The sequence below is a fragment of the Microplitis mediator genome, chromosome 6, assembly GCF_029852145.1.
Source record: "Microplitis mediator isolate UGA2020A chromosome 6, iyMicMedi2.1, whole genome shotgun sequence".
NCBI classification, from domain to species: domain Eukaryota; kingdom Metazoa; phylum Arthropoda; class Insecta; order Hymenoptera; family Braconidae; genus Microplitis; species Microplitis mediator.
The window spans coordinates 20982859-21006382 of NC_079974.1; the positions used below are offsets into that span (position 1 = coordinate 20982859).

Genomic DNA, 23524 nt, shown 5'->3' on the forward strand with positions numbered 1-23524 from the left:
GTTGCGCGATTGGCGCGGTAGCAAAGAACGAGGGAGCATCGCACGAGTTTTCATTGGCTCACTGTAAATCCATACTCGGTAGTCGCGGGGACGCCTCATTCGCGGTAGTCTACTGACTATACATACACCAAAAAGCTTCCCCACGGGAATCAAAACCACCCTAAGCGGCACCAGCTTTTACCATTCATTCTCACACCCTTACTTTAAATCCCTAGACAGTATATATATACACACATAAATTTATATATGTGTACATCAGATTCAATACTGTCAAATAAATTTCTTCCACTTTTTACAGACATTTCGCTGCTCAAACATCAATTACTTATTTTTTAAAATTCTGTCTTGAGTTTTAAAAATCTAAAGGTTTCTATTTTTGTAAAAAATGATGAAAATGTGCAATTGTATGTTTTCTTTGGGATATTTTTTTTTTTCAGCAACTGAAGAAATGTTTTTTAGTAAAACAAAGCGAAGCTTTTGAGAATTGATCAAGCAGTCGTTTATGTTCCGCGAGATATCTGGGGGGATTGTTTTCACCCTGGCTCGCGCGCGGGTAGTGGAGCCTTCGGTAGGGCTCAGTTTAAACCTCGGTGGGCGGGGCCAGAGAGTGTAGGTTATTCAAGGCACGCCTATCGCGAAAAGAGAGCTAAAGTGGGGGCTAAATTGCAGCAGGAGCACGCTGACAGCATCAGAACCTACAACCATCTCCATCCGCGGCTGACCAGCTTGCTAGCTGCTGGCTAGATTGAGCTTTAGTCGCGCAACTAGGGCGCCCCCTTTGCCCTTTCGTGTCGCATTGACGAACCACGGTAGACACACGCGTTTTTGTCGTGCAAACACCACCCGAGACACCTCGTTTAAGGGTTCAACGATCTTACCCGGGACCTCATCAACTGCCTCTTCTTGGTCTTGGTCTTGCTCTGGTTTTTGTCCTCGTCCCCGGAGAGAAAAAGGCGATCGTCATTTTTCACATCGGGGATTTTTAACTTTACTGATAAAAAAACCTACCGACGGCGACGTTTTCAAGTTTATTTTGTGAAAAAAATTTTGTGTTTTCGTTTTTAAAAAAAATTTATCAAATAAAAAAGGATTTTTATTGATAATTCATTGAAGATTTAAAAGTTTTTGTGAAATTGAGTCACGAACAAAATGATCAAGTGGTCGGATTTTTGGAACTGGCGACAGTGTTATCAGTGACGAAAATTGGTCAATATTGATCTGCATTTTTTTTTTTTTTCAAGTACAAAAAGTAAAGTGATTGTGATTATTGTGCACCGGAAGGTTCAACCAGATAAATTTTAAATCATTGGTAAGATTTTTTTAAATATTTTTTTACCCAACTTTTCACACTAAACCTCATCCCTAATTTCTATTTTAAAAATTATTAATCCAAACTTTAAATTTTTTTTTACAGTTTTCCAAAAATTACTTCCGTCCCTCCTTCGACCCATGCCACAATTAATTTTTTTTTCATTAATTTAAACGAACTATTTACTGTTCGGAGTAATTTTTTTTTTTTTTATCAACTTATTGCTTACAAATAATCAAATTCCAATTTTGCCTTTTTTAATTTTAGATTAATTCTGAAAATTTTCATATTTATTAAATTTTCCTGACAGTATAAAATTAATTTAAAATAAATTTCTTAATTAATTGTAACAATGAATTTCAATTTAAATGATTTTATTGTTAAATTTCCATTGAATCGATAATAGAAATAATATATCAATGAACAAAACTGATACAATCGTATAACCGTCGGTCCGAACACTCAAAAATTCAATTGTTGATTATAATAGAGCAATTACGAGTATAAAAAATAACCGAACAATTAGCTCTTATCTTAAAATCATAAAAATATTTAGCCAACACACACACTCGTACTCTTTTATACGCGTACTTGTTTTTAATACAGGGAGAGTAGGGGCGCAAAAGAGCGCTAATTGCATTCTATTATTTTACAAGAGCACAACAACGTTTTAAGTTTACAAGTGCCCTGGATATTCGCGCTTCAATATTATAAAATATGTATGACGTGTTGCAGTAAGTGGATGAGGTACGGTATGCGTAAGACAAAGATGTCGACGTGTATAATGAGTAGATTAAGCAAAGCAGTAGTTAGAGTAAGTAGTGTAGTTACATTAAGTGAAGGAAAAAATTAAAGGAACCAAATGGGAACGCAGGAGTTTGGTTTAAGTTTAGGTTTCATTCTCTGGTTGTATCCGAATAAGTAAAGCATGTGGGACAGGGTGGTACTGAGTACGTTTTTCAGGGGCTTCGGTTTATAAACTTCAAGTACTAAGCGCACAATGCATTATTATATTGGAGGGGGCTTGCGAGGCACGAAAAAAGGGGCCTTCCAATCTCTATTTCATTTCATATACACCCGAGATTTTATTATTGTACACTATAAACGATTTTGAGCAAACACTTTGACCCTAATGCAACAACTAGTTTTATTTATTATTTTTTTTGATACGAAAAATAAATTGTTGGCATTTTTTTGGCAGAAATTGTGATAAAATTCAAAAAAAGCCTAAAAATCTTTTTCTTTTATATTATATTTATTAATAATAGGGTAGAGGTACCGTTTTTGGTCACTTTAGGACCAGTTTTGGACTCAATACACTGAGAAAAAAATACTTTTATTAAGAATATTCACTTGATACAAGAACATGTATTCTTGATAATTTTCCAGAAAATGTAATTTTGTCTCAAGAATTCGTTGAATTAAAGGAAATAATTTTTATTTAATTCGAGTAAAGCTATTCTCTTGTTTACTCATAATATAATATCAAATTCATATAATAACCAAAATAAATTTGATGCTCTTTTCTCAAGAAATTGATAATTAATATTAATAAAATAAACATATTTTGAACGGATTTCTTGAACCAAGAAATTCTTGTTTAGAAAATAGTATTTTTTTTTTCAGTGTAACATAATCAATTTTTCAAATATGTTTAAAGATACTGCTATCCCACTACTAAAATCAAAATTTTATTTTACACTTTTTCATTAATTAAAATAAAGGATTAAATGTCCAAAAATGGAGCAGTGGCCAAAAATGGTACCTCTACCCTATATCATTTTTTTTTACACAAAATTTGATAAATTTTTTTCAATTTAAAATATTAATCACTTTGATGATTATGACGTCATATGTTTATTATACTGTAAAAATCTGGAGTGAATTAGGATTAGATTTTAATTCGAATTCACTCCAACACTCGGAGTTCCGGAGTTTGAATGTTGAATAAACTCCCTTTTGGAGTAAATTTCACTCCGAGGATAAAATAAATAAAAAATTACTCCAGATTTAATACGCGATCACTCCGAAATTTTTTCTAGTTCTAAAAAAATTTTTGTCTTTAATTCATCGTCCAAAATTTTTCTTGCGCCAAAAAAACTTTTTTTCTGCGTAGAATTACTTGTAATTAAAAAAATTTTTTTTTGAGTTTTTTGTAAAGATTACTGACTAGAATACGCTTGCAGACATGCGACGGCATCCAGTGATTAGCATAGATATCTTTACACCCTTATCTACTTATTCGAGAGCCTCCGCTCGGCATTAATTGTCGGTTTGCTGCAGAAGTATTTCACTGCTGAGAAATACAAACTCTATAGCCTTAATTCAAACTAAAATAACAATAAATACTCTCTCTATATATATGTATATGTATACAGAAAGTAAATTCACATTCACACATAAAGAATAAAAAAAATTCTAATGAATTTTTATTAATTCAAGCGAATAAATTTTATTTCTGAATTTTTTGTTATCCCGAGTTTCCCGTTTAAATACTACCAGTCGTTATCCCGCGGACTTTATTCCTTTTATATCCTCGTTTCACAAAACGTATGGGTCGTGAATCCGGACGGCGGTGTCGCATTATTACGCTACTTGATTTTATGTCGAGAGTCCTGCTGCCGAGCAGTAGCTAGATCGCGAGTATTACTATATATTTATATATATATATATATATATATATATATATACCCGGCAGCTGTCTACGTCGATTATTCGCCATTGAAATATTCTGTTGGGATTTTCCTGGACGGCACACAAGAAGGGATCATGCAGGGTACACTCTACTTCTTCGTCTTCTTCTGCAGGTTCATATCCAGTTCATCTTCGTCTTCATCCTCGTTTCCTCTGCTAATATTTGAAGAGAGTTTTAAGAAAGAGAATGCTCCTTACATCTTATCTCTCATTTTTATTTTATCCCATAATAAATTATACTCTCAGGACTTTGAATTTTTTTTTTTACTCCAAAATCTTATTTATTTATTCACTTTTTTTTTAATAGTTCCTCAAATTTAATCATTAAAATCCAATTTCCCCAATTTAATTAACTAAAAAAATTTTTGATTAAAAATTAAAAATACTTTTTATATTTTTGGTCGGGTAAAAAATTTATATAAACAATAAAAAGAACAAAATAATAAATGAGGCGGAGAATGCGCCGCAAAATTTAAATAAATCACCCAAAGGCGTGAGAACTTGCAACTATTTGTTATTATTTTTTATATTTTTTATATCGCGTGCGAGTTTGCACAGCCGTAAGTGCCATGTTCGCTGTAAAATCGTCACTAAAACGCGAATACAGTATAAAAGGAGGGCAAAAAATTAGGAGTATTCACATTGAATCGAATCGGATATTAAATTTTGAACTCACGCCTGACAAAAATTTCAATATCTAGAATATGTGAACTATTCGACATTCATATGTGAACTTTTCTTTAAAAATTACCGTCAAATTCACTGCAATCGTGGGACATAATGCGGCGCTTTTATTTATTACCATTTTTGAAATCAAAATTACGTAAAAATTTATTTATTTTGTGGTCGACTTCATAAAATTTACCGAAAACGGAATAAAATTTCCAGTACTCTCTTAAAATAAATCAGTAAAAAGTTCTGCAAATCAGTGAATATTCACTGCGAATCACTCCCGAGTATATCACTGATTGGACTACTTTTCACTGATTCATTTTAAGAGAGTAGACTACAGTAAAATTTGTTGAAAAAATGTTAAAAATTTTCTCATTTACCGAAAAATGATTAGGTCGTGCCATTCGACCCACGATTACAGTGAATGGAACGGTAATTTTTAATCTACCTGAAGATCGGAACGTTTTTCGCGCAACGAAAATGAAAAAATTTATGAAATTTTACTGCTTGAGGGTGACTTGAGAGGTGATTGGTGGCTACAATTTTCGACTAACATACTAGCGCTTATTCGAAACATTTCAGAAATTTAGATCAAGTAGATTTTTTTCTTTCATTTTGTTTTTTTATTTTCGTTCCGCAGAAAACGTTCCGATCTTCAGGTACATAATTTTTAAAGAAAATTTCTTTCAGTGTACGAGTAATTTTTGTCTTGAAATTTTTAGGGCAATAAAGAAAAATATTTTAAAAAAATTTGTATGTATGTTATCCGTAAATATATGAAATTGACTCGTAGATTGTTGATGGTGAGATTGATAGTCGTCGGGGCGTGAGAGTGTAGTGTATAACTAGTAATAAATAACGATAAACTTATGACAAACAAATTACTTGGCACGGACTTACCCCGTCGCTATCGTATATCTGTCTACAAATTAGCAACCGGTAAACTTGACTGCGAGCTTTTGTTAAGTCATACTGAGTTATATAAATGTATATATAGTTAGATAGTGTGTGTCAGTTCTTCTAGACCTATATATATATATACTACACATACTTATGTATGTATGTATATATGTATATTATAAAGTGCAGTGGCATAATACTGAGCATGAGGCAAATGCTCAGAACTACGAGGGTTTTATAGAGGGTGTATGTAAACTTTATATGTATATATGAATGCATGTGTGTATGTACGTATGTAGTTTAGGTAAGGGTTGCCCTAGAATTAATGTACCACTTCCTCTTGAAGCCAAACGGCAATTTCAACCTCAAGCTGTAATGCTAAACTAAAACGCCTTAAACTTTGAGGTCTTTTCAATTAATCTTTGCCATATTGTCCGGTATTTTTTATTCTGATAAATCTTATACTGTTTATTTTTATTTGCTCATTATATTTCAAACTTTAATTAAGTGATAAGAATTCTTTTTAATTTTTCAGCGAATTCAATTTTGAAAATTGTAATTATTTAATTATTACGAGGTAGGAAATTTAGGGTAATAATTCGGCTACCCAATTTCGAAACATAGTAAAGGACAAATTTTTTAAAATTGATTTTTTAGTATTTTTAGTGTTAGTGGAGTCTTGTGAATATGAGTCAATACATATGTGAAAAATTTTATTATTATCGGTTACTGTGTTTTGAAATTGGGCAGCTGAATCGTTATTTTATTTTTGATCAAAAGTGGTTGAAATAAATAATTAGATTTAATTGCTGGTATTTTTTATTTCGATATATTTTATACTTCTTATTTTTATTTGGTCATTACTAAGGCCAAGATTTTTTCCTTAATTCAAAAATATGACAATTAATGATGTCAAATTTTTGATATTACGGCAAAAATATTGGTCGTATAGAAAAATTTTTCAAGTAAAAGTTGTTCCAAATTCAATTTTTTAAAAACAATGTTTCTTATAAATTTTCCTTAGGATTAAAAAGAAAGCCGTAATTTCAAAATTAAGATTTTCATAATTAACAAAAATTTGAATCATTCATTATGAATCTTGATTTTGGAATTACGGTGAAAATAATGGTCGTATAAGAAAATCACAAGAGACATTTTTATAGAAAATTAAACTTCCTACAACTTTTGTTTGAAAACTTTTTTTATAAGACCAATATTTTCGCCAAAATATCAATTATTTGAACTATTCATTTCAAAATTAAGGCAAACTTCTTGTCCCTAGTACATTTGAAACTTTGATTAAGTGATCAGGTTTTTTAAAATTTTTCTTTATATTTATTTTTATTTGGTAATTATATTTGAAATTTTGATCAGATTTTTTTAAATTTTTCATCGAATTAAATTTTGAAAATTGTAATTATTAAATTATTACGAGGTAGGAAATTTACGGCAGTAATTGTTATTTAATTTTTGATCAAGTGGTTGAAATAAATAATTAGTTTGAATTGATGTGGATTGAATGAGATGATATTGTTGTTAATAATTAATAACTTTGTTGCGCTGACAGGTAGCGTTGGCTGTAGGCGAAATATATTTTAAACGGAGTAAAATTAGCGGTCGAGGGTCTTTTGAGCACTGATGGGTTATTTCGCGTAACAATAACTTGAATATTATCTGAATTACATACTTGTGTACATAATATAATATATCATTGTTATAATTATATATTCATTAAATATTATCATTATCGCCATACATTGAACCTTTCAATTATATTCAATTTTTAATTATTTAATTTTATCATTTAAATAAAAATTTCAATGACGTAAAGAGAAATTAAACTTCACAATTAAATAAATTATTTTTTATAGCCTAGATTTTGAATAACAATTCTAATTATTTATCTTTTTCTTCATTAAAAATAACAAATTATTATTTTAACATAAAAAATAAATGAATCAATTAAAAAATAAAATTTTAATTAAATTAAAAATGAAAAATTGTCTTGTGAAAAAAATAAATTATCCTCATTAAAAAAGGATTAAGACAATAAATAATATAAAACTATTATTATTAAAGTAAATAAATATAATAATTTATATCAAGACGTAAATTTAATTGGACTTTTGTAAAATACAAAGTTGCATACATTTTGAAAATAAAAAAAAAAGAAATAAAATAAAAATAGTTCAAAATAATGAAGAAAAAGGTGCAAGGATACTTATACATCCGGTTGAGAGATTAACAGATAATAAGGTGTGCAATAGTATATATATACGTATATATATGTATGACATTGGATAAATTAAGAGACTTGACGGGAGATGGTGAATTCTCTTGGGTTTGCGGGGAATATCTATACATATATATATATACTAAGTATAAGCAGGTGCAAGAAAGATCTTGGGTTGTTATCGTACAACGCATAAAACATTATCTTACACACTTACATACCCTTAGTGAATAAATTTTATTCTCCTACGCATATTTAATTTATTCACTGCACACTGAAAAATTGCTCTCAGCTAAATAACTCAGATGTTACACTTTAGCACACTTTATTTTCCATATCAAAACGTTCTGACGATATTTTAAGTATTTAAAATATATATCAGTGATAGTATTCTTCATAAAACATTTTTTTTTTTTTAAATAATATTTTCTTGGGTCAACTCGAGTCAAAAACCAAATTCTAGTTTAATTTTCAATTGCCTCAATTCCTTTGATGTTTTATTTGCCGCCCAAAAAGTAACCCTACTTTAGTACTCAAAATCTTCAATGAGAACTATGAGGTTTAAATGCGAATAATTTATCGATTTTGAATTGTAACTAAGGCCTCAAAATCCTCAACGAATGAAAAGTTATATTTCGGACTTTTAAAAATTTTAGATAGGAAAGGGAGGGGAGAGAATACGTCGAATGAGACTTTTGAGATTCAAACGCGTATAAAATTATTTCTGCATGTTTTGAGAATTTTGAGGCTCTAATATAGATTACGTTCTTCCAGTTTAGTCCTCAAAGTGGTAAAATTGGTCATAACTTCTACTTTGAGGGCTAAATTAGGACAACTTTCTATACTGTTGTCATATCTTTAAATTCTAAATTGATCCTCAAAAACCTCATTGAGAACTTTGAGACTTAAATCCGAATTTATTTTTTGACTCGGGAATAAATTATTTGTTTCTTAACTCAAAGAAATTAATTCTTAGTTTCAATAAATTTCTTTATAATTAGACTAGACTGTAAAAAATTAGCGGAGTGAATGCGGAGTAAATACGGAGCGGATGACTTTTTATTTATTTAATTCACTCCGAAGCGGAGTTTATTTTAATATTGAAACTCTAAATCGAAGTGAATGCGGATTTAAATTAAATCCAGATCACTCCGAAATTACTCCGCTGAATTAAAATCCATAATTACTCCGAATTTGCTCCCAATTTTTAAGTCTAGTGCTCCGATTGCTAAGATAATTTTTCTTCAGTCAAAAAAAAAATTTCTTGTAACAAGCGATTAATTGCAGATTTGCAATAAAATATTTTCTGTGCCCAAAAATGTCTAGTTTTGAAAAAAATTTTTTTTTTAGTGTAATAGTGATTTAGTCTTGAGCCGAGTTGGTTGGAATTTAATTGTCATTTGAAATATTGGACGAAAATAACAGAATATAATTGAGTGGGTAAACCGGAAGTCAATGGTTATTCACTGAGCACCGAAAGGGCGGCTTGCGTATAATTTACGTATAAATTAAGGCGAATGAATCAACGGCAGACTATTAATCGCCGTGGGTCTTATATATGTTTATATTTATGTGTATACTTATACCGGGTTTAAATATATAGATCGTAAAAGTGTAGACTAGTTTATGTAAGTTTATTATACAGTTGTGAGTTAAATTAAATGCATAAACTCGGTGGTGGTTTTAATATTTATTTACTTGTGTGAATTTTATTGGTCTCGCTGATAACAATAACGATTTGCCGGACGCTTGTTTATACACCTTGAAGTATAAATTAACTTTTTCATTGCTTTGCCACGTGGATCATCAAACTTTCCCATAGAATATGAGACTCATGAGAATCTTGGTCGTTTTATTAAATGAGTATTTTTAATATTTTACGGGAAATAAATGCATTTAGTTCATTATCGTAAAAAAAAAAAATATTTTTATGCTCGAGATTAAATTATTTATTTTCATTTTAATCGATGATGACATAAATTTTTTTTTTTCAAAATGTTCTTAAGTAATTTATCGCTTATGAAGTGATTTCCGGTGATCGCGACTTAATTCTACACTGTAAAAAAAATTGTTTGAATTTTCAAAGATTGTATATTACGCAATAAACACATACATTTGTGCTTGAAATTTCATTACTAATTTCGTATAGAATTTAAAATACACGTTGTTGAATTTTCAAATTAACACTGGATTTTCAAATACTTTTTTTTGAATTTTCAAATAAGTATTATGAAATTTCAAATTGAATTGTTAAAATTCAATATATGTTTTAAAATTTTTTTTTACTCGCTTTGAAAATTTAAAAATCAAGTATAAATTTTAAGTACGTTTATTAAAACTCATATTTTTTTTCTTAATTTTGAATACCAGTTTGATTATTAAATTACGTATATAAAATTTAAAGCTTTTTTCATTGAAAATACAATTCAAATATCTAGTTATGAATTCAATTCCTTTTGTATTGTAATTTTCAAATTATTTTTAACAGTGTACAAATTCCTTTTTTACAAAAAAAAAATTCGATAGCTGATTAAATAAAATTCTTAGTTCAATTAAAATAAATATTTTTATTTATCAAAAACAATAAAATATAAATATTAATAAAACAAAAATCAGTACCGGAAGTGCAGTCATATTACGTCGATTGAAGGGATAAAGATAAAAAATAAAAGGAGTGAGGGATTGTGTATAATATTGAAGGGTATAGAGAGGAGAGAGAGAACAAGAGAGTGAGGGTTGGACGGGGTAAACAGCCCGTGAAATTACCTTTTAAATATTAGATTATGATTAAATGTGTACTTAGCCTCGGAAGCCCTAAATGTTGAGCGATGATCGCTTTCCCTCCGCGGAACTGTATGGGCCAAAGCTGCCACCAATGAGCTGGCTCATAAACTTTCATGGGGAGAGCCACACTCTGTTATGTATATATATGATGCCAGAGATTGTGTCGACTAGCTGCATCCCTTCGCGCTCCATTCACCCCCTGCTCATCTCAGTCCATTATCTCCCCCCTCCCACCCTTTACGCGGCCAGCCCTTTTACATCCGCTATCTACCCGCTCGCTATCATAGATAAGATAAGATATTGAAGAAAATGAGGGCTTTTTAAAAACCATTTCTATGGCTTTATCCCAAAAGCTTCAATAATAGACACCATTTTTTAGACTCTGTTAATTATTTATTCGTTTATCTGCTTTTTTTTTATTTCTTGACGTATCTAAGAAGTCAGCAGGTGAATCTTGATAACCGGTGCACACTAGCCGGCAGGTTTATTTATAAATATTCATAAAATTGTAATGTAATGCCCAGTGGCTCTACCACCCTCACTTTTCTTATCTTTCTTCCTTCATTTTATTTCCACATTTTTTTTTTTACATCTTATTTGTGTCTCGATATGCATTCATTATTTTCTCTGTAATTGACACAATTTTACTACAGCCAATTCATTGTTCTCTTCAACAAAATTCATCTAAAAGTATATGAAATAACGTATTCATTAAAAAATGAACCATTTACTTTCATTTTCCGTCTTGACGTCCCACAATTCCAGCCATAATGTCCCCCCCACTCCCCCAACACCCTCGGGAATTCCGTCTTCGAGTCTTTCTCTTTTTATTAAACCCACAACATACAACATACTTGTTGTGCCTTAATCGAGGATCGACGTAGATGATTTCGTCTTAAATAAACTTGTCACCTACCACTCGAACGCGGATTACGTCCCTTATTTCTCTCAGTATTTTTTTCCGTCGCTTCTCTCCCTTCTTTTCCCTCATACATTTTCTCCATTCCGTCATCAAAAACCACAATCGTACCCACACTTAGATGCCCCACATAAACTACCCTCGGTATTTCCACCAGCCGATCACTTGGACACTTGGAGTGGTCACTTTTGATCGAATCTCACAACAATATCCCGTTTATATTATTCTAAATTCAATTTAGCTTTTTTTAACATCCATCTCCCCATCCAGTGATAAATATATAAGGGCGTTGTCATTTCATTATATTTTTTACACATTACTAAACAACACAGTATTTAGACTTCCGGTGTGCCTTGAGGCCTCAAAGAGGGATGTGGAGTATTATTCAAATTAAATTCGCGAGCAGCTGTTTTTATTTCCTTCCTTAAAAAAAATTTAGACCTCAAAACATAATTTAAGATTTTAATCATACATTTATTTATATATTTTTAGTGAATTGACTTATGAATTAAATTTAAAAAATTTATTGAAGAAAATCGTTTAAGTTGATGATGAAGCTTTGAAGCTTTACCAATCAACTTGCCGTCAGACTGTGACATTTAACGGCATTATGGAATTCTATTAAATATCCTTGTGAAAAGCTCGCTCGTGTTCTCAGAAATAAAGACACGTTGGGTGATGTAAGGGGTGTTTCAGCCTCGACGCTTGACGCTGGTTCAGCTTGAATTTGTGGCTTAGGGAGACTGTATTCACCCGTCCAACCCAGTCACCAGCTCACCCTGAGCCAAGATCCGAGACCCGGCGCCCAACACCCAGTTCCCGGCAACTCCACACCCTCCCAGACTACTTTCTTCTACCCACTTCTAGCCCACTTCACTCTCTACCTTCCGTCTTGGTCTTCTAACCCCTTACAACTCAGTCAACATCTTGAGAAAACATCCTACTGATTTTTATATAGCACTCGGGATTTAATACACACAAGCATCAAGTAAAGCTAATTCATAAAAAATATAAGACCGTATACGGAGAAAAAAATAAAGTTAATTTTACTGAAAAATATGAGAATAATTACTAAATTTGGATAGTAATCTTGGAACGCTTATGATTTATATGGAAAATTCATAAACAGATTAGTATATTTTACAAGTCGTTTAGTAAATTTTACTATTCCATTTAGTAAATTTTACTATGTTAGAATGGAAAAAAATAGAATTAAATTTTTAATAGTTTTTTAACTTTTTATAATTATTAATTATTATTATGATTATTATTTCTGTCATCTGTATTGATGTTGGTGTGGATTTTTGTTTTTTAAAAAATCACTTGATTCAACCGGGATTCGAACCCTGATCTCCCGCGCGCGAGTTCTTTCCAATGTCTGACGGCCCGATGTGTCCTTTGAACAAAAGTCCTAAAACTTGTAATACATCTTTGTATATGCTATTCCCACCAACTTCTAATTTTATCTATACATAGTTGAATTTACTATACAGATAGTAAAAAAATATAATCGTGTTAGCAAAAAATACATTGCGTATAGTAATTTTTAATATTTTGTATAGTAACAAATCCTATATTGTATTAGAAAATTTACTTTCTCAAATTTGTATTTATTGATAGTACTTGATAATAAAATTTACTATACAAATAGTAAAAAATCTAATCGTCTTAGCAAAAAATACATTACGTATAGTAATTTTTAATATCTTATTATGTAATTATTACTAACTAGTAAATTTTACTAAACGTTTAGTAATAATTACAATACAGAATGTATTTTTTCATATCTGTTAGTAAATTTTACTATAGTATTGTAATTTTTACTATACTTTTTTCTCCGTGTATGTTTTTTAGTTTATTTTTTTTAAATTTTATTTCCAATATTTAATAAAACTGTTTATTTATTTTTTTTTTAGTTAAAGTTACCGAGTTATGTCTTAAAACTTTTTAAGACCTGAAAGTTATTTTTATACTTCGAAAAATTTAAAAGTTTATAATTTAATATTTTAAGTTAAAAGTTTTTTTTTAAAACTCAATACTTCTTATTAAGGAACTTGGGGTAGAACGAGACACCATAAAAAAAAATTGTTCTAAAATATTGACGGTATCCAAGAGGGTGGGGTAAGATGGCCACTTTCTAGCGGGAAAAATTCATATTTTTATCAAATTCAAATAAAATAGAAGTAAAAAAAATTTTAATCTCAGCTTTAATAATTTTTTTTATAATTAAAAAGTATTGATCCACATATTTAAGGCATTTATTTTCTATACAACATATGATCTATATAATATGTTCTTCTCATATCAAGTGAAGAGTGATCGTGTGTGGCGCTGGCGTGGCTTGACGTGCTTATCAAAAGATCGACTGAGGTAATAGCCTCCTATCCACTATACTCCACAATATACCCCACTAAATTGAGCGGATATAAGCACATTTCTTTATTATTAACACCAACAAAAAAAAAAAAAAAAAATTAATGATAAGAAATCTAAAATATCGTCATCTTCCTCTTCATCATAAACTGCCATTCCAGTTTACAATCCACCAAAGTTCGTTTATAAAAAAAAATAATTTTTTTTGATACGCGATACCGCAAAAAATCAATTGTTTTATATAAAGAAAAGCCGTTTAAAAAGTCTTTTGAGTTTGAGGTTCTAAAAGTCTTGGACACGCGCCGCTCTAGTGGTTTTTGTAGGACAACGATCTTTTTTGATTGAAGAATATAAAAGGGCGTAGAATATTATGTATAAGTAAAGAAATATATATAAGGGCATAAATATAAGGAAGACAACGGGCACGCGCCTGGTACTTAAACTCAAGGAGGAGATCGTTGTTTCCTACCGACGTACGTCTTACTTTACGTTTTTATTCACTACTATTTTAATTCACTCGGTCGCTGATGTGTGTGTGTGTGTGATTGAGTGTATATCGTCGTGTACATCGGATACGATGCAAATGGCACGCGAGACTTCCGGTATATCGAATTCTTAGCTCCATTCTCCATCGGTGACAGAGTGGAGATGCCTGTCGGCGGGTGCATGAATACCGAGTAGAGCGGAAGCGCGAATTTTTAGTCCTTGCCGTGCTATTTCTACAGCTATTGCGTTTACTCAGTGCTTTGTACAAGACCCCTGGCATTGTTGCCCGTTGCTATTACTTTTATTATTTTTTGTCTATAAGAGTAGGCGTGCCGCGGTATCGGGCTACAGTACATTCATCTAATAGGGTGATGTAAGAAAAGATCAGTCGACTCTAACGTCAAATTTTATTTTTTTTCGACGTTATGAACAGATGCTTGAGTTTTTGAAAATATAATAACCAGAGGTATTTCATTTTTCTTTGTTTTATAATTAAAATATTAATTTTTAATTTTTACCTTTATGTTGTTGTTGAATCGTGTCCATGATATAAACTCAATAATTTACATCTCAGGAATTTGGATGAGATTTAATAAAAGAATTACATCATCAATTATTTGGAGGTTTCGTCAATTATATTTTGACTTCATCAGCAAATTTAATATGAATTCTGATATTTGGACATAGAGAATTCATATTAAGTTTGCTGATGAAGTCAAAATATAATTGACGAAACCTCCAAATAATTAATGATGTAATTCTTTTATTAAATCTCGTCCAAATTCCTGAGATTTAAATTATTGAGTTTTTAACTTTATTTTTAATTAAAAATTTAAGTGATTGGTTTAAAAAATTATTATAAACTTGAGTCTTAATTTGAAATTTTTGATGAAAAAATCATTTATTTTATAATTTTCATGGAAAATTTTTCTATTTACTTGATAATAAATATTTACTCAGGAACACTAGTAGAATTTTAAAAATAAAATAATTTTGAGACCGAGAGTTTCTCTTTAACTGAAAAAAAAATCCAAACTTAATTTATTTTTCAAGCCAAATATAATTAAATTATAATTCCAAATTTTTTTTTCATTATCAGTTACAATATTTTTCAAAAAATATTTACCTATCAGAATTACCAATAATGCAAACAATTATTTTTATTTTATTATTGTTTTTCTGACTTTTTTTTATTCACTATTATATATAACGCTAACGCCCTCCATTTCTTTTAACTTTAAAATAATTATCGCGTGGTTATTGTTAATGTCATCGTCATCGTTATTTCAAAACGTTGGCGAGCAATCTCAGGTTACTAGCTAACTGCTTACAAGGTTTTTATATAACGTGCCCCCTATTGTTACTAGGGGAACCGAAATGAACGTACGTCCACAATCCATACATACATTCATCCATATATTCATATATAAATGCATACATACGTGCGTATTTAAGAGTTGGGTTAGATGTGAAAAAGAGTAGAGCGTAAAAAAGCTAAGGGATATATTAAAATGCACGCAAAAACGAGTACATGCGCGTGTGGGCGTGTGCGGGATGCCAAATGCTCACATCAACTTCTCGTTGCGCTTATTTTGTTCATCTTGATCCTTATTTATTTTTTTAACCCCGCACATTTAACGTCTCTCATAAGTATATACGTTTTTTCAGCCACTGCGAGCGTACTTGAGTTTTATTTGTCTTTTTAAATAAATATCAAACAATGAGCATCGAGAAACTCTGAGCTAAGAGAAAAAGGCAGAGTTTTATATAAAAAAAAAATGTATATATGTATAAATGTATGTATGGGTGCATGTATGTGTAAAATGTTAAATGAATAATATAAGTTTTGAAGCAAAGCTCGAGTAAAGGATACCTGGCGAGCTCGCAGTAAGGGGTGTGTTTTATTGAGCATGGAGGTCAGTTGACATTTTAAAAAGTGTCTAGTGATAACGAGACTGCCTGGTGGGTATAATCGTGGGTTATGCTGGTGATGAAAAGAGCGTAAAAGTCGATGGTGACCCCCAGTAGTACAGCAGCTGCGTGTCAACCCCCTACGAATATTTTTCTGATCATTTTGTTCTTTATACTTATGAAAATTTTTTAGTTTTTTTTTATCGGAAATCAAGTTTTTAATCCACTATCAAAAATTTTGAAATTTAATAACTCCGTGTTTGAAGTCAGCAAATTTATTTTTGAAAATAAATTTATTGACTTGAATAAAAATAAAATTTTGTTCAGAAAAATTAAAGGCCTTTTTCAAATTTCATAAAAAGAATTTTTAAAATTATGTCACTTGTAAGTTTTAAATTTTATTTTTGGTGTAAAATTTTTTTAAAAAACGAGAAATATTTTTCCAGTCGATTTTTCTTCTTTTCAAAATTTTAATTAAAATTTATCTCAAATTCCATACAATCAATTTGTCTTAAAAATTTTTTTTTAACTGCTCATTTTAAGTATAAAATAAAAAAAATGAATTTTTATTTAAAATAAATCTGAATAATTTGAATAAATCAACTAATTTTTCAATAAACAAATAAATATAATTTCGTTAAAGTTCGCAATTAAATATTTTACTTATTTCTAAAGACTTAGAACTTTCGGACAAAATTTCCAACGGGTTAACTAGCCGGCAAATAATTCACATGTGTCGATACTTAAAGATTTAAATAGCGAGCTTTACCCATAGGAGAAAATCCGCTTACTCGTAATATTCTGCTTTCTCATCTCAAGTTGAGCTGACTGTATATATACCGAACATTGAGGGTCACGTCCAAGAGCTACGGTTAGTTAAAGGGTGAGTTCTGGGGACATGGTTTGTATTGTGTCTGCTGTCATCTTCAGCCTACGGTCTTATTTGCACCCAAATGCTAATTATACGTCAACGATTCGCGCGCCAGTTGACGACGAAAGGCCTCTGATGGGAGCACCATTCGTAGCACACTACTGTCAGGGATGGAACAATTGCTCGGATTTGTAGTGCACAAAGACCGAGTTGAAGAATAAGCCAAAGCTCCCTGAGTTTTAACTCGGGACTAAAGTGACGCGAATAAACAAGTGGGTTGTCACTCGTGAAAAACTTTATCACTCGGCTCTTGGCTCCCGCTTTCTTTAATATTTTTAATGCTTCGAAAATTGACCAATCTCTTATTTTTCGAGTACTCCTTCTGATACCAGTACTTCGACAATAAAATTCTCAATATCAAGTTAATCGACACTCGACTTATTCCCAAGTGCTTTCGGATATGACTGATGAAGATTCCACACGCAAGCCCTCTCCTTCCGTGTCTGATTTAAATTTCTTCGCTGTGTTACTAGAGTTCTGATGTGATGATCGCTCATAAGAATACGATGTAACCAAAAATCTAACAAGAACCGAATACATAACTGATGAAACAAGTTATCGAGTAGGCATTTCACTTTTTATGCTAATCTATTCCTTATCAAATTGTTGATCGCGAGTTATGGCGGCGTAGCGTGCTGTCGTTTTCTATTGGCGGTTTTTAAAGAGCCGGAAATAAAAAAATAATCACTAGAATAAGGAACATAAAGAGTTTTTTTGTTAACCCGCAGAGAGTAGATATTGTCCAATTCACTGTAGGTGGGTTCATCAGAAAGAAATCATCGGAGTTTAAACATTAATTCAGTGTCTTGGGTAATTAACGAGTTGCACAACGTGACGTGCAAATTTGCAAAGCCATTTCAAGTTGCCCGACGTACTTCTTATTCTTATTATACTTACTTTCCTCGAGCAAAAGCAAAGGCTCTTGTTCGTTTTTCTTTGGCTCCAGTTACACCTCGAACACTAGAGGTAGAGCTCCCGCTCTGCAAATCCGCCGGGCGATTTCACTCTTGGTTATTCAAGTTAATAGTTTACCCGAGAGTGTACTAAACCCAGCTGCGGTAGTTATAGGAGCTTGTGTTTGGGGTAAAGGGTTGAGTTGGGTAGGTGGTGATTGGATTCGTCGGACCATTCGTAACTTGATCGGTAAACTTTGTACATTTAGCGCCTGCTAGAATCTCTCCACCACTTGGTTGTTAATTTTCCTTTACTTGCCCTGGGAGCTCTATGTAAACCCGTACAATGGTTTCCTCGTTAACAAGAACTCGTCACGAAACCGCGATCCTATTTCCTGTATATTCAGTATTCCACGGCCATCATTGAGCCGTTTCGAAAATTCTGAAAAGCCGCTTTTGTCCGAAATTATTTACACAGAATAATTTACGAGTGATGGACGGAGTCACTTTGCTAATAATTAATCGGCAACTGAATAACGTCTATGTGCTCTTGAATTAAGTCAGGCAAAATGGGCCCTCGGCAGCAATAACGCAGCCATTACGGCAATCCGCCGGTCAACGGGGAATTTTATAACGTAAATTGGTTTGAATTGATAGGGTAAATTGGTCTGGCTCGCGCGTCACATCATCCGACATATATACATCATTATAAGATATATCCTCTTTCCTCTTTCCTCCGGGCTCTTAAGTTTTTTTGTTCTTGCCCATTGTCATTTGTCGCGTCCCCACTTTAAATATCGAATATGTAACAACGTGGTACCACCATCAATTACCCCGACCAATCATCTCCATTTCGTCCTTGGTATTATTTTACTTCGCACATTTAATATGTATGCTTTATAGAGTTCTTTTTCTCTAACATATTATATATGAGCATGAAGTACTTGAGGAGCAGAGAAGCGCATTATGGTTTTATACCCAGTGGACGACAGTTGCTCGAGCCATGGTGATGCAATTGTATGTATGGAGGCCTCAGGGGCGTTTCGTCAAGTTTCCGTGGCTTGTTTCACCGCGGGGAAGCTTTACAATGTATATCCCTCTTTAGTTTTTTTCTTTATTTCTTTTCGTTGCGCAGTTGCTCCCCTCACGATGTCACGATTGTATCAGCTAGACTTTTATATATATGTATTTATTTTTTTTATGGTGCGATGTCTGCGTGTGTGTGAGTGTATCCCAGCACGAGTCGGAACAATTGCCGAAGGTTTCAGAAGATGGGCGGAGCTACTGGGTGAATTCACTTTTTTATGTTGTTACATTTCTGCACACTGGCCTTTTTATTTCGACTTTTTTTCTCTTTCTCAAGAGGCAAGTCTGCGGAGTTGATTGGATAGACGAGTAGAAGGTCAAGGAAAAGCTCTTTGGGAGGATTTATATAAACACAAGTCAGCAGTCTGTAGTAGTAATTGTAGAAATATACAGGGTTATGTATTTGTGTGGGTTGAGTGTAGACTCGGGTGTATATATGTTTGAGATAGAGAAACGTTTCGCATTCAATTCTAACCGTCATTCCAAGTCCAAACAGAGAACATAGTTCTGCGGAAGCAAACATCCTCGAGTCTTGCATGCATACCCATGATGCACGTCCAGCCAATCAGCCCTATCTCAAGCCTTAAGCGCTTTCACTGTGCTGACCATTTGGCATTTCATTCAGCAAAACCGTACCAGCTTTTTACTGACTCTTATTCAGTAGCTCTGTATATTTTCCCCATTTTGTATGTATGTATAAATGACTTTTTTACATTTATATGCCTCTTTTTTCTGCCTTTTGTCCCGATAAATAACGGACGGAAAAAAAATAGTAGCAAAAGGAAATAAAAAATAACAACCGGGATTGATGCTTGAGAAAAGGTAGCGAGTAATTAAAGTGACTTAATTTACTGGTCACAGAATTGGAGCGAAACCTAAGCCAATTTAGTGGTAATCGTTGATGATCGTTAACTCCGTAGGAAATGAACGAATGAACGAACGAACGAACGAACAAGTAAAAGGGAGCTCGAGAAGCCTCGGGTGATACCGCAGGATATGTAAATACACGACAGACTGTATACCAAAACCAATAGTGGGCGGTGGCTCGAGGGAGGGTCGCTCTCAGAGTCAGCCCCTAGCACCAAGTCTCCTCCCTATCCTTTCTCATTCTCCACACTGCTACAATATATTACACCATACCAGACTATACCTATGCATCTATAGATAGATACCTAGCTAGATATTTAACAGAGTTTGCTTTGATACCCAGTTACCCTGACTGATCCTGATGTGCGTGTTTCCTGTTGCAGGAGCGGCTACGAGAATGCAGCCGTTGGATCGTTCCAGCAGTACAATGGCAGCCACTGACACACCAACAAGCTTACCACCCGCTGGTACTGACGATTCCTCCAGCAGATCAAGGAGCTCGCCGTCATGCAGAAACCTTTCAACGCTGACCTTCTCGATTGCGAAGATCATGGAGCCCGACAAGAGACTCTCGGATTCGTGTTCCTCGGCCGCAGCAACGATCCTACGTCAGCCAGCACCCAGCATTTCATCGCTTAGCTATTCAGCGCACCTAGAATCGGCTTTCAAGAAATACGTACCAACTTTACGACAGCAGACTCTGCTCCAACATTACCCACTGCTCTATTATCATCCCAATCCGCTGCTAAGAGCATTTCCAGGTGGTCCAGTTTCCAGCAATAGCACAACCAGTATCAGTAGCCACTCAGTTTCGCCGCCTATCTCACCGTCGCATCAAACACGGTTGGACTCCAGCAGTGTCTCAAGTGGTAAAAAGTCTCCCATAAATCCTGGTGCAGTAGTGCCTATTCCAAGTGCATCAGTTCCCGCCTCGGCGACTCAATCGCCCAGTGGACAACCGGCTCACATTTCACCGGGACGTGAATTAAACCCAGGGAAGCAGAAAACTTTTGCTTGTCCAGAATGTGGCAAAGTATTCAATGCCCACTACAACTTAACGCGACACATGCCGGTGCACACTGGAGCAAGACCGTTTGTCTGTAAAATATGTGGCAAAGGATTTCGTCAAGCGAGCACTCTATGTCGTCACAAAATAATTCATACTGCTGAAAAACCACACAAGTGTCAGACATGCGGCAAGGCCTTCAATCGTAGTTCAACATTGAACACTCACACACGCATTCATGCGAACTACAAACCATTTGTGTGTGAATTTTGTGGCAAGGGGTTTCATCAGAAGGGCAATTACAAAAATCACAAATTGACACACAGCGGTGAGAAGGCCTACAAATGTAACATATGCAATAAAGCTTTTCATCAGATTTACAACCTAACTTTCCACATGCACACGCACAATGACAAAAAACCATTCTCATGCAAAATATGTGGGAAAGGTTTTTGCAGGAATTTCGATCTCAAGAAACACATGAGGAAGCTGCACGACGCAGTGTCGCCAGTAATGAGCGCCAGCAATTTAGGAAGTGCTGCAGGACAGACCCACGTCGAACAGTCGGGATTTTCCGCGGTCCATCATGGCTCGACGGGCCACGCTTTCGTAAGCCCGTTTCTGCTGCCCTCGCCGGGTTCTCACCAGGCCAGTTACTTCAGCAAAATGTTGTGACAGACCGAGAACGCTCATTACGCCAACCGAAAACAGTGTCCTTTATTTTTGACATCTATGAACTATACTCACGATACAGGACATCTAAGTCTCAAGTAAAAGATGTCTATATACAGAAGTATATTTACGAACGAGATTACCGTTGCTACATTTCAATTGATTTCAATGGGGATAAATGCTTACTCGAGATCAAAGAACTGTAACATACATTTATAGTTTTCGGTTGCTTGGTTTCTTTATGGAATACAAGGTTTCAAATCTGACCAAGCGAAAAGTGTTAAAAACTACCCCATGGGATTCGAAAAAAAAGAGAAGGCTACTGCTGGATATGATGGTTATAGAGGTTAAAATGTATGACACGAGGTTTACAAGTGCGCAATTCCGGTGGGAATGGGCACCTGTGATTCTCATAATCGTTTTCAAACCCCAGTGAATTTTTTATATATAAATGGAGTTTATATATGGACATCAAAAATATAAAAGCGGTGCAATTATGACTGAATTTTGATTTTTTTTTTTATGTACATATCTTGTAAATATATAAGTGTATAGAATGTTATGGCGGAGATTAAAATACGAGAGAGTATATAAAAATAAATATATTATATATATAATGATCAAAAATATATTATTATAATTACGGATTTAATTATGAGCTGATTCGCACGTAGATTTATATAGTTGACGACAAATATATGATGAACATATATATATATGTATTCGATTTATTGATTAATGTACGAATCGGTGTGATAGTAGACTTAAGTTTATAAATTTAAAAAAAATAACTTACCTAGATAGCTAATTTTTATGATCATTCGTTAAAAATATATATTTGCATTTATTTTTTATTTTGCATAGGGATTAAAAAATTATTTCTTCATTTGACGGCTTGTGTATATTTGATGCAGATTGAAAATTCGTGACTGATTTTTTTTCAAGCACGCCCTTATCATGGTTCCATCTCACATTATTATTGCGGGATTAGGAATAACGCAATTTAAAAGTGCATCAATAATTAAATAAAATTTAAATGTAAATTATATTATTATTAAATAAAAAATGTGCATTTATTATTAATTAAATTTATTGAATAATTATGAATGATGATTACATGTATTTGCAGATATTTAAAGAAAAAAACAATGGTAGCGGCAAAATTGCATATATGTATACGTGTTTCCCGTTTGTAAATATTTCCTTCGTCCAAAGCAATAAATAAATCGATACGAAAATAATTATTATCGTCTTATTTATAATTCCATTTACATAAAAAAATCATCACTTTTTTTTTGCAGTTAATTTATTATAAGACTTCTTACACTGAAAAAAATAATCGGTAGCCGCTACAGATTGGCGATCGGTAGCCGCTAGCAATTATTTTTCGGTAGATGCTACCGATTATTTCGGTGATAGCTACCGAAAAAAATCAGTAACTGCTACCGAAAAAATCGGTAGCTGTTACCAAAAAATAATCGGTAGCATCTACAGAAAAATAATTGGTAGCGGCTACAGATTGGCGATCGGTAGCAGCTACCAATTATTTTTCGGTAGATGCTACCGATTATTTCGGTGATAGCTACCGAAAAAAAATCAGTAACTGCTACCGAAAAAATCGGTAGCTGTTACCGAAAATTTATCAGTAGCGTCTCCCGAAAAATAATCGGTGGCGGCTACCGATCACCAATCTGTAGCCGCTACCAATTATTTTTCGGTAGATGCTACTGATAAATTTTCGGTAACAGCTACCGATTTTTTCGGTAGCAGTTACTGATTTTTTTTCGG

The 23524-nt window shown here is 33.0% G+C and overlaps 1 protein-coding gene across 1 annotated transcript; it reads left to right on the top strand.

Annotated features, from left to right (window-relative positions):
• The first annotated feature begins 668 nt into the window (after positions 1 to 668).
• Positions 669 to 22971, top strand: LOC130670088 (fez family zinc finger protein erm-like). Its single transcript, XM_057473262.1, has 2 exons — positions 669 to 1309; positions 20442 to 22971. Exon 2 carries the CDS (start codon positions 20456 to 20458, stop codon positions 21737 to 21739), a length of 1284 nt encoding a protein of 427 aa, XP_057329245.1. The 5' UTR covers positions 669 to 1309; positions 20442 to 20455; the 3' UTR covers positions 21740 to 22971.
• The last annotated feature ends 553 nt before the right edge of the window (positions 22972 to 23524 follow it).

What these genes read in the sequence shown, in the direction of transcription:
- LOC130670088 (XM_057473262.1), top strand. Translation starts at nt 20,456, where the DNA reads ATGCAGCCGTTGGATCGTTCCAGCAGTACAATGGCAGCCACTGACACA.